The sequence below is a fragment of the Elephantulus edwardii genome, unplaced genomic scaffold (assembly GCF_000299155.1).
Source record: "Elephantulus edwardii isolate Elephantulus edwardi_28Jun2011 unplaced genomic scaffold, EleEdw1.0 scaffold00056, whole genome shotgun sequence".
Classification (NCBI taxonomy): Eukaryota; Metazoa; Chordata; class Mammalia; order Macroscelidea; family Macroscelididae; genus Elephantulus; species Elephantulus edwardii.
Genome location: NW_006399806.1, coordinates 9,772,268 through 9,787,302, shown reverse-complemented (window position 1 = coordinate 9,787,302; position 15,035 = coordinate 9,772,268). Strand labels below are relative to the sequence as shown.

At 38.3% G+C, this 15,035-nt stretch overlaps 1 protein-coding gene across 1 annotated transcript in view; it reads left to right on the top strand.

Moving 5' to 3' along the window:
• ARHGAP42 (Rho GTPase activating protein 42) overlaps positions 1-15,035 on the top strand; it is a 403,816-nt gene that overhangs the window by 317,093 nt on the left and 71,688 nt on the right. The window contains exon 7 of the mRNA XM_006887325.1: positions 12,304-12,408. Coding sequence (XP_006887387.1) covers positions 12,304-12,408 — 105 coding nt within the window. The remainder of the gene's footprint in view (positions 1-12,303; positions 12,409-15,035) is intronic.

Genomic DNA, 15,035 nt, shown 5'->3' with positions numbered 1-15,035 from the left:
GCCAGCATTTGTTGCTTCATGAGACTTTGTCCAAGATTAAAAGAGGTAAATTCTAAAAATAAATTATCTGTGTTACAGGCTTCATCTCTATTAAATGGACGTGACAGGGATAAGCACAATAGTAATCAGATATCTATTTTAGAGTTCTTATGCCCTAGTGGGTAAGGAGTTGCAGTGACAACTCCTGAAGATATGCATTTTGAATCCACCAAACGTTCCCCAGGAAAAACAAGGACAATCTCTTCCCATGCAATTAAAACTTCTCAAAACCCACAGTTGGGTTACTTGGGTCCCGGTCAAAGGCAATGAATAACGACAACAATCTAACTTAAGGCCTTTTTTTCTTTTTATACCAGTCTTCAAAAAATCTGTTTGTAATAATATCTTCTTTGATTATTTTAGTGGAAGTAATATCAAGAAAGAACACAAATTCAAACATACATTTGGCATAGTCCACTCTTTAGTGCAAATGCATTGTTGATGTTCTAAGAATAATGAGAAATGGAGATAGAATAGAAACTGGGCACAGTTACCAGGCTGTGTGAGACTTTGTGGACACAGCTCCACACTGGTTTTCCAGGACCGCCTGACTCTCCCAGTAAACCAGGCACTTTTGTAAGTTTGTAAGACCAGTCCTTCAGTGAGAATTTCAGGAACTCAAGGTCACCACTCAGGCACAGGGATTTCACTATTGGCTTTTATCTGGGATAACAGGATTAACTCCAAGTCTCTTTGCTGAACAGCTTAATCCTAAATCCCTGAGAATGGATTCATAATCTGGTATTAGAGGTTTTAAGAATCTGATAAAGAGTTATATGACTTAGAGGTCTTTTTGAGACTCTTCTGGAATTTATAGACCTCTAGTTAGGCTAACAGCCCCTATTCTACACAGATGACCCATATTGCTATGCTTCTCCTGTCTTGACTCTGCCTGCCTCAGAATGCTACCATGGTGGCATCACTGGCAGACTTCTTGCCCAAAGTCCACCTTCTGGGATTTCTGGTTTTTAAAAATTTCTTGATACGTGACTCTTCAAGTGCTCCACTATTTCTGATATTTTTCTCCTGCCTACTTCTTCCTTCCCTCTTTCTCTCCCCCATCACATGTGATGTTGCTCTCCTCTGCTCTTCTGGTCCCAGGAAGACCTTCTCACAACAGGGCACCTTCCTTCTGCCAGAGGAGCCTTGCACTGTGGGCTGGCTGCTGTCCTGCCTGCATCTTTCATAACCTGTCCTGTCTGAGAGCATTGAAGTAAACCGTTTTGTAAGATGTCATCAGATGTAAAATTGTTTGGACACAGTTGATAAAAGGAATGATAAGAATTTATTAATTTTGGCCATAGTATGTGGAGGAAGTAGAAACTGTCATTCAATTGAAATGTGTTTTCTTTCTCTTTTTTACCGTACTCCAAACTGGGATGGGCTGACATGTCTTCTGAAATGCATGCCATTGTAATGACACGGTGATCAAAATTAATGATAAATTTGTCCTACTTCCAAAATATATTCTTGGCGGCTGTATTTTCCTATTAGAGTGTCTGGCCAAACCAAATAGGACTGTCAGTTTAGTCTCGTTCTCATTTCTAGTCCCCAAGTCTCATCCATGAAGTTTTATTTAATTTCCAATTCAGTAGTAAGAAAAATAGGAATGCAACAGGGGCACATTGATGTTGAGGTTAATGCATTAACAAATTAATCTGGAGGAAAAAAAATTGGGGACATTTCAGAAGCAGAGCTTTCTGCAACTATAAACAGAATAAAAACATGAGTACACTTTAAGATCTTTCCAGCTTTTATTTTGCAGAAATACAATTTTTATCTGGTGATACATGTTATGGAAATCTGGCAGTTTCTTCCAGTTTTAGGAGCCTTTCTGGTGCACTGGTAAAGCGTTTTACTGTTAACCTACCAGTAGTTTCACAAGTGAAAGATGTGGCAGTTTGCCTTTATAAGGATCTGCAGTCTCGGAGACCCTGATGGTCTGTTTTATTCTGTCCCGTAAGGCTGCTAGAAGTTGGAATCATCAGATGGCAGTGAGTTTGCTTTTTAGGATTATTCTAGTTTTAACCCAGATTAATTTTAAAAAGTAATTGATAGAAGCATTAAAGCAAAATACCTTGGGAATGTGGTCTGTTTCATACAGATAAAAAGAAATAAGTTGTTGTATATCATCAAGTCCAAACTGACTCCTGGCCAACCCTCCAGTGGGTTTTCAGGGGCTTTAAGTCACATGAGAGGAGATTGCCATCTTTCGCTCATGAAGCAGATGGTGGATTCCAACTGCCTGCCTTTGCCTTGACAGTGCAACCAAAGCCACCGGAGCTCCCTGATGAAGTAAGTGGGAGATGGTGCATCATGTTAGAGTCTCTGGGGGTGGTCTCTGCAAATGCTGAATGTGCTTGACTGCTAAGCAAAAGGCTAAAGGTTGGAGTCCACATTTGAGAAGATAGCTCTGGTGGTCTGCTTTGAAAAAATTAGCCATTGAAAACTCTGTGAAACACACTTCTGTTGACACATGGTGGTCATCATGAATTAACTGGACATGAATTCTGTGGCACCTGCATTGATCATGATCACTAGCATTCTTCTTTTATGATACTTTGTTGTTGTGTTGATTGCTGTCAAACCGAGGTTAACTCATAGCGACTCTATGAACAAAGGATCTAATACCTTTCCATAGCTATCATTGTTTCTCCAAGTATCCAGAGTTTCCAGAGGCATGTGTTTTAGGAAGTGGATGTCACTCCTGCTTCCCAACCTGTTTTACAACTGGGAGCTCCACCAAACACTGTCCAGAATAGGAAACCATTATGCAATTTGATATCTCTGTGGCACAAGGTTCAGCATCATAGCAAACTGAGGTTACCTCATATAGCACATTGACAGAGAGTGATGTGCAAAGTGGAAGATATTCCTCCAGATACAGCAGCACTAGGCTCATTTAGCAGTGGTTAAATGTTGTCGAGTCATATATGACTCAGAGAAAGCTTTGCACAAAAGACCTGAACTCTGTTCTGTGATTAACATAATCTCTGTAGGGTTTGTAGGGTTTCCAGAAGCATCTAGTTTAGAACACGGATGCCACTCCTGCTTCTCAACATGAATCAATCTGGAAACTCAACCAACAATTATACATAACGGGTAACCATTAGTATTTGACAAGACTATGGGATAGTGTTCAGCATCACAGCTGCTCCAAGTTGTTCAGTACAGCAATAGACAAATGATTGCTGTGTCTTTTAAAGAATGTTATTCTAAAATTAATAAATTTGGCCCTCAGGCCTCAGGCATAGGTCCCTACAGGATTTTAAAGCCACACCATCGAGCAGGTTTTCCACCCTTATTCTTAGTTTAAGGCTAAGGGCCTTTATTCTAGATAATTTCATATTTCGCTACAATCTCAAGGTCCTGCTACCTGCTGTAAAACTTTTATAAATATTCATTTTGTATTACAAAGAAATACTCTTGTATTTTTTTAAAGATTTCATTATTTTAAGGGAGCTCTGGTGGCCTAGTGGCAAGAGATGTGGTTCGAATCCACCAGATGCTCTCTGCTGGAGAAAGAGGGGCAGTCTTCTCCTCTATCAGTCAGATCTGCTTTGAGAGCACACACACAAGATAATAAATTTTTTAAAAAAACTCACCATAAGGAATTCCTTATTTTTAAAAAGAGCTAAATGTAAGTATACATATAATAACAACAAGAAATAGTTACATATTTTAAATACACAATTTATTTTTATTACTAAAATAAAATTTAAAATCCAACATTTTAAACTCATTTTTCCTTAAGTGATGCAAACTGAGTGATCAGTTTTCCAGGTCCTCATACTTTGTGTACAAAGTGATTGTAGGTATCAGTCTGGTGATCTGTAGGCTGCACTGCCCACGTAGTAGCAGCTACCCATGTGGGACTACTGAAGAAATGAAGCTAGTTTAGATACACTGGATACACATCAGATTGCAAAGATTTAGTATAAGATAAGGGGGGAAATTTAAATATTTAAATGATGGGCAATCCCCTCGCGTGTGATTTACTCTCCATCCTTCTCCTGCAGGAGAGCTGGTGGGTTTGAACTATGTGCTTTTGGGATTGTAGTGCAGCTTCTTACCACTAGGCCACAGTCCTCCTTAAAGGATAAGTGCATTTCTTGAAGAATAAACTCTTCTCCTCATTACACGCATCTTAAATAGAAAATTCTTGAAGGGCCTTTTGAGTTACTTCTAGGTATTGTCAATGACAGTCTGAAACTTGGAATAGCAGGTAGATTGTTGTTTTTGTTGTGGTTATTGTTGTTGTTGATTGCCATCAAGTAGAGCATGACTCATAGCGATCCTATGAACAGAAGACCTGAAAGTTTTCTATAACTGTCGTCGTTTCTCAAAGTTCATAGAGTTTCCAAAGGCCTATTGTTTAGCAAGTGGATGCTACTCCCACAGGTAGATAGTGAATGAAATTCTATAGAAATAATGCGCAAAAAGTTGTTCCGTTTGTTGAGCTGGCTAGTTTTCTTGTACTTCATTTTAGAGATTAACCATATAAAGCTATGGTCTTCTGTAGCTACTAGTTGACCTTAGCACTCTGCTGGCTGCTTCACTTTCTTCATTCCTACCAAGATTCAAGAATGTCTGGGTCTTCCTCATTGCCTCTGTGCCTTTGTTCCTTCAGTGTAGAAGTTTACTTAAAGCTATTTCACCTGAATCCAAGAACATATTTGAGCAGTGTTGCTCCAGGCAGGTGGGTAATCCCCACCAGTGCCAGAATTTTAAGAGACTAAAGAAAACAATTGGTTATAGAAATTAATTATTATCTCTTCATAAACAATGACAAACACAAAGGCATGATCACTTTGCCAAAACAAAGTTTACAGCCTGGTTCTGTTTAGATTGGGCAGCTGTTCACTCACATGCTATGAACCTCTCTTCCTTCACCTGTTACACAGGCCTGAACATCCTTTCTGCCTTCTTTTCTTTCACTGACATTCACATTACATTCATAATCATGAGACTTTCAGGTTTGAAACAATTAAAACATGTTATCTTTACCCTGGATCCTCAAACAGGATAAAAATTTAAATTTGTGCAATTTGATGGCTTGTTGTTGTTATGTGCCATCTTGTCGTTTGCGACTCATAGCGACCCTATGTACAACAGCCCTAAACTCTACTCTGTCCTGTGCCAGTCTCACTGCCTCTTACACACCCATCCCGATTACCCCAGTCACTGAATCAATCCACCTCATAGAGGATCTTCCCCTCCTGCACTGTCCCTCCACCCTACCAAGCATGATGTCCCTCTCCAAGGACCAGTCCGTCCTTACAACATGTCCAGAGTATGTCAAATGAAGCCCCAGAATCCTTGCCTCCAAGGAGTAGCCTGGTTTAACCCTCTCCAGGATGAATCTGTTTGTTTTCTTGGCAGTCCATGGTACATTCAATACTCTTCTCCAGCACCACAGCTCAAAGGCGTCAATTCTCCTTCTCTCCTCCCTAGTCATTGTCCAACTCTCTGATGCATAACAAGTGATTGCAAAGACCATGGTCTGTATCAGGCACACCTTAGTGTCCAGAGAGACACCGTTGCTCTTGAGTACTTCAGAAAGTTCCCTAACAGCAGACTTTCCCATCACAATATGTTTTTTGATTTCCTGGCTACTGGTGCCAAGAGTGTTGACCGTGGAGCCGAGCAAACTGAAGCTTTGAACAATCTCAATCTCTTGGCCATCCATCCTGATTCTACCAGTTGGTCCAGTGGTGAGAATCTTTGTCTTCTTCACATTGAGCCTCAGTCCGTACTGAAGGCTGCAGTCCTTGAACCTCTGCAGCAAGTGCATGAGGTCCTCCTCAGTTTCAGCAAGCACGATTGTTTCATATGCATAACACAGATTGTTAATTGATCTTCCACCAATCCTGACGCCACACTTCTCCTCATAGAGCCCAGTCTCTCGGATAATCTGCTCTGCATACAGGTTGAAAAGGTATGGAGATAGGACACATCCCTGGCCTACACCCTTCCCAGTTTTGAACCATGCAATGTTACCCTGCTCTGTTCTGACGACTGCCTTCTGGTCTAAGTATAGGTTTCGCATTAGCACAATTAAATGTTCTGGGATTCCCATTCTTCTCAGAGTCAGCCACAGTTTGTTATGATACACACAGTCAAACACTTTTGCATAATCAATGAAACACAGATAGACATTCTTCTGGTATCTAGCATCAGCTACAATATCCCTAGTACCACAGCCCCTTCTAAGCCCAGCCTGGACTTCCGGCAGTTCTCTGCTAATGTGCTGTTCCATTCGTTTTTGGATAATCTTCAGTAGAATCTTGTTTGCATGTGAAATCAATGGTATTATTCTGTAGTATCCACACTTTGTTGGGTCACCCTTCTTTGGAATGGGAACAAATATAGATCTCTTCCAGTCAGTTGGCCAAGTGGTTGTTCTCCAGATTTCTTGGCACAACTTGGTGCACACATCCAGGGCAGCATCTGTTAGTTGAAATACGTCAATTGGTATACCATCTATTCCTGGGCCCTTATTTTTTGCTATTTCCTTCAAAGCAGCTTGAACTTCTTCCTTCATCACCATAGGCTCTTGCTCAAATGTGGAAAAGAATTGTGTTGCTAGCCTAAAGGCACATGGTTTAAATCGTCCAGCTGTTCCTTAGGATGGGCAGTTGCCTTTATGTGATTTACTGCCTCTGAAAATATCACTGAACTGTCAGCAAATTCAACAATATGTAACAGCAACTTCGTTTAACTCTTTGTCTAACTATTATAAGCAACAAACAAACCTTCCCCCATCAATTAATTTGGTATTGTAGTACCCTCTAGAACAGAATAGAATGCCTTAATGAAGTTCCAAGGTCAAAATATTGATACATGTATACTGTCAGAGCAGCTGGTGGATGCATACTGCCAACCTTTCAGTTAGCAACCAAGCCCCTAACGGCTGCATAGGCTGGGTGCCTCCTGGTAATTAAAGGCTTAGGAAATTGTGAATATGTTTCCTGTGATTACTTTCAAGGAAAATAAAATATTTCTTCTCGAAGATGTGCTATGAATGAATTACCCACTTTTACATTTGGTCTAGGTTATTGGAGTGATAAATTGTAAATTGATTCCTGAGCTCTTGGGAATAATAAAGTGGTGTATGAGTGTTTCCTAATTAAAATTTGCTTTTTCAGAGCTAACGCTTGCTGTCATAGTTTGAAGTATATTCGTTGTTATTATTTTAAAGCTCAAGTTTACTTTAAGCTACACTGCAGGTATTCTAACCCAAAACAATCCACATACTCAGGGTTGAACAAAGGAAATAACATATAGGAAATAGAGTCCTTAGCGTTGTTCATCTTGCCCTACTCAGTTCCCTTGGTACCAAAAGGTGCCATTGGCCATTGACTCATTTCTGACTCATGGAGACACCCGGCATCTCAGAGCAGAGCTGTGCTCCACCTAAATTACAATGGCCCGTTTTTGGAAGTGGATCACTAGACCATTCTTCTAAGGCATTTCTGGGTAGATGTGACCCACCAACCTTTTCTTTAACAGCTTTTGTATACTGTCGAGTCCGAATTGGCTGATAGCTTATCCTCCAGTGGGTTTTCAAAACCAATAAATCTCATCAAAGAGATTGCCCATACTTTTCTCACAGAGTAGCTGTTTTGTTCAAATTTGTGTACCTTTGGGTTGGCAGCGCAGTTCCTTACTACTAGTTAACAGTGAAGAGTGTTAATTGTTCAGGATCCAGGGACTTTTTCGGAACTCAGTTCCTAGCATTCAGAGACTTCTTTGTTACTCAAAAGCTTAAAATCATTGGCATCAAGATGGAACCGATTCATAGCTGCCCTTCCATTGGGTTTCTGAAACAGTAGATGGCACAAGAGCAGATTGCCCATCTTTCACCTGTGGAACCACCAGTGGATTTGAATTACCAGAGACAAGGCCTTTGGGAGTGCAAATCCCTATATTCTACACCACTGAGTTGGAGTATAAAGTGAGATCTCTCAATTTCTGTGTCTATGTGTGTTCATTCTGTGAGTGGAGTGGCGGGAATGAGTGTGTTTGAGATGGCAAGGTTGGCACAGGATAGAACGGCGTTTAGGGCTCTTATACATAGGGTCGCTATGAGTCACAAGCGACTTGATGGCACATAAAAACGTGTGTTCATAAAGCAAATCTGAAAAGTTTAACTTTGCTGCCATCTACAGGCAGTTATGCCGTATTTTAAACTCTCATTACCCAACTTCCCAAAAGCTGTTTTCAGAAATATGGAACAAAAGGAAAAGGTGAGTGGTTTTTCTGTCTAATGTTTTTTACTTTCCAGAAAACTGTACATTCCCTAGGATGTGTTACAAAGGTTAAAATAAAATTGTCTGCTACCCGCATATCCGAGGGAAGGATAGGCAGTCTCCTCCCATGCAATTAACAGCTTCTGAAAACCCGCTGGAGAGTCAGCTATGGTTCAGTTTCGACTTGACAGCACACAACAACCAGCATATCTGAATATTGCTAAAAGATGTCCATTTCAATTTCTTCCCCCCCCATCCTTACTGAAGCCAACTTGCTGTGTATAAAATGCCAAAGATCTATAGCAATCTGAATAAACATAACGAAATAGTATTTCAGAATCTTAGTTCCTTAAAACAAAATTATATGACTTTTAAAGCAGAGCACCTTAGAGAATGTTGGTTTACCAAAGTCTACATTGAAATATCTCCCAAGATTGTTTTCTTTATGAGTGGGACCCACATGCAGTTCAGAGTATCAATTCTATGTGATGAGGGTCTCTTCCTTTGGGTAAGCTGTAAGGAGTCCCACCTGGAAAACACATGAAAGATAGAAATGGAGAACAACTCTAGCCTTCATTTTCTCCAGCTGTCTCATCTTTTGGAGTCTTATGTAGCATCAGACAGGCAATTTGAATCTACTAGTTGTTCCCCAGGAGATGGGTAAGCTACTCCCATGCGAGTTACTGCCCCAGAGGATCAGCTGTGAATTGGTTCTGAATTGACAGCATGTAACAGCAATAACAACATTATTTGGTTAGTAACTTTTAGTCCTTTCTGCTTCTTTTCCAGCAAGCAAGAATGGTTCTATCTACGAAAAATTGTTTAAAAGTATATAAACTTTTCTTTTTCTTTTAATAGTGACCTTGCATGCCTGAGTATAATTTCTTAGTTATTAGTATTTTGTTATTATCCATGTCCTGAACACTCAGAATAGTAGAAAAAAGTAGATCCCAAAAAGTGAAATCCTTTGTGAAAGTTTTTCATAAAATGTCTTCTTGGCATGTGACATGAAATCCTTTCTACTTACAAAGATCCTAGAGAATAGCATCTGCCTTGCAGGACATCTGCTTCACAGTGAGTAAAATTCATCTGTGGTCCAGCTGTAGAAAGGAGTCCTGAGATAGTGTCAGTGATTGATACGCTTGCCTGATCACTGAAAAGCTGGAAGTTCAGATCCGACCAGAGTTACCTCAAAAGACTTGGTCCTTTGTTTCTAGAAATCAGTCACTGAGAACCCTCTGCTTCTCTCTCAGTACTGCTTGGCCATGCATGGGTAGTCAGGAGCTATAATAATTTCAACAGTAAACAGTCTTTTGACTGTAGAAGGTGAAAAGTTAAATAATATATAATAAAGTTCAGCACCTTTATCTGGCACTTCTGGTGGCATAGTCTGTAGGGAGTTGAACTACGAACCCAAAGTGGTACCTCTCTGGTAGTCTGACTGCACCAGCGGCTTCAAGGGGAAAAGATGTGCATTCCTCCTGTACTATAACTTACAAACCCACGTGTAACTTTCCAAAGAGGGTCAGCTATGAATTGGTTCCAATTTGACAACAATGAAAGAGTGATCACCTTTATCAACTCTATGGGCATATTTCAGAGACTAATCCTATTTATATACTTTAGAAGTCTTTTTAAAATTTTATGTCTGAAAAACCTCTAAAGCCACCTGTCTAAAACTTAGCTAACTGTATGTTTTAAACTATAGCTTGTTTGTCTTATTTAGTCCACAATCTTAACATTGAAGCAAATGCTAAATTTTATTGGATAATTTAACAGATTTCTATTCGTATCATTTCAGTACTGATGTATTCTTTTTTTCTTTTTTTGGCTTTGTAATTGTATTTATTTAGAGATCCCATATGGCTTAAGGATATGCATATAATTGTCAAGTTGACAAAGGGTGTGTTGTGATTTTTTTAATTAAGATTTTATTGTAAGTTTATAAAGAACTTGGAGTTTCATTCATTTATTGTTGCACATTTTCCTCCCTGCTCCCCCCTGCCTCCAGTTTGCTTTTTTCTTTGGGGAAAAAAAGTTCTTTCATTATTACACAGTCCCCACCCCCTAGATCACTTTACTATGCAACTCTTATTCTGGACTTTTGTCATACCAATAATACCTAAACATATATTCCTTTTATACAGTTCTCTCCCTCGTCTGTTTCAATGCCATGTAAATTATTTATCCACTCTTTTCTTCATTTCTCCACAACCCCCCTCTCAGTCCTGTTTTATAACAATGGCATTATACAGTAATTGTCTTTTTGTGACTGCAGTATTTCACTCAGCATAACGTCCTCCATGGTCACCCATTTTGTATAATGTTACACGTTCTTGTTTCTCAAAGCTGCATAATATTCTATTGTGTGAATATCCCACAGCTTCTCTAACCATTTTTTGTTGGATACTTGAGTTGTTGCTAGCTCTTTGCTGTTGTGAACAAAGCAGCAATAATAAACATGGTGTGTATAAATCTGTTTGGGTGGCAGTTCTGGTTTCTTTAGGGTTTACTCCCAGTAGTGGAATTGCTGGGTCAAATGTTATTTCTTTCTATTTATCAACCGATGCATAGTAGACAATTCAAAATAATTCCGAAATAGCCAAACATTATATTCCGGTGGATTTTCAGGAATTGTTCAACAAGAAAACGGAAGTCTTTATCATATAATAGCAAAAATAAAACTTGAAAGTGTATTTTTTTTAAATAAATATAAGTCAGTTTGAATGGAGAAAAATAAGTAACCAGTTGATGTTTAGCAGAATCTTGTCTATTTTCCCAGATAAGAGGAAGTGGCAGGATGTTATTTACATATGAAAATGTGTTTCTTTCTTAACTTGAAATGAGTTACAGATTATGCTGTTTAACTTGAAAAGCTGTAATTGACTTATATCTCTGATGGCCTATTGGCAAGAACCTGCGATGCAATCCTGAAGGCATGCAGTTCGAGGTCACCAGTTGCCTGTGGGAGAAGGATGGGCAGTTTCCTCCCATGAAATTTACTGCCTCTGAAAACTTACTCAGCTAGGGGTTGGTTCCGATGACTGGATTGTACACAACAACAAAAACAACAAACAACTTTATTATAGAAAGAGTTTGGAGAGGGTAGAAGTCCCTGCATTTTATATTAAAAGATGAAAATAAATTTTTTTTAGATATCACTTATTCCATTATACATACGTATTCCTTAAGAGATCCAGTCACTTTTTACAAATGAAAAAAAAATCGAGTTAGTAAGTGTACTCAAATTTGAAATTTGAAGGACCATAGATTGCTGTTGTTGTTAGGTGCCATGGAGTTGACCCTGACTCAATAGTAACACTGTTACAACAGAATAAAACAGTACCTGGTCCTACATCATGCTCAGAAGTGTTGCTGTGTTATAGCCCATTGCTGGGGTCACAATGTCAGTTCATCGTATTGAAGATCTTATCGTTGTCACAGATTGTCTGCTTTTCCAAGCATGATGTCCTTCTGAAATGCATAGACTGCTAGATTTTTTAATGAAAACCTAACTCTAGTTCATGTATGAAAGCACTGTGTTGTTTTGTTGCATCTTTTAGATCATACTTTTTTTCTTTGCTTTGAGCTCTTCTATGCCTTGCCAAAATATTATCTATTGAAAACCTAAATCGGTACTACTACTGTGTGTTTCTTTTCTTAACTTCATCCCACACAAATTCTCATTCTTACCCCTAACTCTTCTCTTTATTCCACCGATATTTTCATTAGATTCTCTTAGCAAGTACGGCCTCTGCCACTTGAGCTTTCCTCCCCATATGTCTATGGGATATTTCCTCAAAGCATTTGAATAATACTTAACAGGGCACTGTATTACAAGTCTCAGAAATGAAATCATTATCTCAGCTTTTGTAATTTGTGTTTTATATTCATAATTCTGGTGCTGCTCTGCCAATGAGTTAGAAAAATAAATTCATTTGAGAAATTAGAACAAGATATATTTTTCTTCAAGCAGGTTTTCACTTTTCTTCTGTCTTTATTTTCTTTGCAGCTTTTGTCATTTCTCCAGGGTTTATTTACTTTTTACCATGAGGGATACGAACTCGCACAGGAATTTACACCGTATAAGCAACAGCTGCAGTTCAACTTGCAGAACGTAAGACTGTGCACCTGCTCTCACTGCCTCTCCTTAGCACATCTGGGGATCCAGGGTAACCAAATCATAAACAAGTCGAGCCTTACAGTCTTTCCAAAGTTGTTCTTAAACTTCCCTTATTATCCATTTGGGAAGACCAATTCTAATATATTTTAAAAATAATATTAAAAAAATATTCAGGCTGCTGGGTAAAAGTAAACCATAGAAGAAAATAACTTAAGCTAGAAAATTGTATATCTGCCAATTTAAGTTTGATATTACCAGGGTAAAGATTCTTGGGAGTTTAAAATTTGGCATTGTTAATTTAGTGGGTGATCTTGGTCTTACTTTTTGAGACAGTGGCATATCTATATTTGTGAATTAAAGAAATTAGAAGATCCAATGTGTTTCTAAAATTCCTTTAATCACTATTATTTATTCTTTTAAAATAATAATCTGGAATATGTTTGGAAGCAGATGTTATAGAATTATGCTAAATCATAAGTGATAATTATTTATGGCGAGGCTTGTGTCATGTTGTCAAATCAGTCTTTTAAGTCTGTGTTTATGTAGTTAAGCAATTCTTTTCTTTTTCAAATGCTGTTTCTCACTGGTATTTATAACAAAGCAAATAAAACAAACTTCATCCAACCCATGCCTCTATTGTCAAGCCTGTCAAATAGTCATAATTGATGAGGTTTGTCTACAAAAGTGAAGTTACTCCTAAAACCCTGCCTGCCAAAGCAATGTTCTACAAAAGTGTACCTTTCTTTTCCCCCCTGATTCTTGCCATTATGGCTGTAGTAAATAGTTAACTGGAGAATTGGAGTGTCTCATGAGAAATGGGCAGTTGTGTGTAATTTGCTTTTGCTGTGAATTTTAGCTTTTTATTTAACCTAGACTTGGTGACAGAGTCCATTTCAAATATAATTGATTCAGTTGCTTTGGTGGGTTGGTTGTTTTTTTTTAAATTTAATTGTGATTATAATGAAAGTTTAGCAAAAGATTGGGTTCTTATTCATTCATTGTTGCACATTTTCCCCCTCCCCCTTCCCCAGTCCACTTTGAAATAGTATAGAATACATTTAGGCTTTTTCTATAAAGAGGAAAAGTTGTAAAAGCCAAATCATTTTAATCGTTTCTTTTCCAATTAAGTGTAACCAGATTAACATTCTTTAGATTTGAGTATAAAAATTCAAGCAAGGCATTGAAGAAAACTCTTTAGCTAACTGTTAGAGAAATTTATAACTAATAAATGGATCTAATCTAATCTAGTAGTGCTTTTCTTTAGTTCAGTAAGACCTGATAAGTTCTTAGTGATAAAGCTGGATGGTTTTCATGTTATTGGGCTTCTGCTTTTGAGATAATACTGCCTGAATGCAGAAAGTTTCAGATAGAAAAGGTTGACACTGTTTTGTAGCTTAAGAAAACTTACTTTAAAATGAGTAAATTGTTTTCTGGAAGAGAAGAAATTGGTTGTTAGGAACTGATTCATTCTTATGAGCTGATTTATATATTGGTACATTTATTAATAAACTTGTTGGGCTTTCTGAAAACCACATTGAATGATGCTTTTTGAATGAAGTGTTTGGACAAACATTGCAAACCTTTTGACTTTTTTATTATCTCTGATTTGTTAATCAATCAATAGTTCAAAAGCAAGTGATTTAATTTTGGTTTTATTATGTTGTACTTAAAATTAGTCCTTATCTATGAAGACATTATCTGTTTGTGTTTTGTTTTGTTTTCAATCTGGCCCTATTCTTTTCTGCTGGGGGTGGGAAACCACAAAAAAAAAAAAACCCCAACAGAAACCACCCAAACAAAAAAACAGACAAAACCCTAACAACAACAAAAAAATCCCACTACCTCAAAAACATAACTCTTCTCAATGTAAACCCTAAGGATGTGTTGTTGTTGTTGGTTGCCATCAAGTCGATCACGACTCATAAGCAACCCTATAAACAAAAGAACTGAGGACTTTCTATAACTGTCATTGTTTCTCCAGGTTCATAGAGTTGCCAGAGGCATGTGGTTTAGGAAATGGATGCCACTCCTGCTTCCAAACCTGTCTTAAACTGGGAGTTCCACCAAACACTATCTACCATGGGCAACTGTTATGACATTTTAGACCTCCAGTGGCACTAGGTTCAGCAACACAGCAAACCCAGATTTCCTCAGCACAGCAAATTGACAGAAGAGTGCTATACACTTTAGAAGAATGTTCCTCCAAAATACAAGGGATTAAAATTGAATCCCTTGGGCCAAACTTTTAAATACAAGGGCCCTCCAGGAGGTCTTGTTAACTCTAAACAAGAGTAATTCATTTGTCCCTGAGGAAAATGCTATTTGTTAGGTGTTATAGTATTCTTATAACATATGGCCTGCCACTTAAATCATGATATATCACTGGGAGAAGGGGAAAGTCACACACACACACACACACACACACACACACACACTCTCTCTCTCTCTCTCACACACACACACTCATGATTTACAGAGAGAACATGCAGGCCATACAGACTTAAACCAGAATGATTCCAAATCAGACTATAGAAGTTGGTATGCAGTGTCTCAGACTTTGTGTGTAAAGAATCAAGGTTACTCTTTACTACCCATAGTTTTGTAATGTTAGGTTGAAGGTT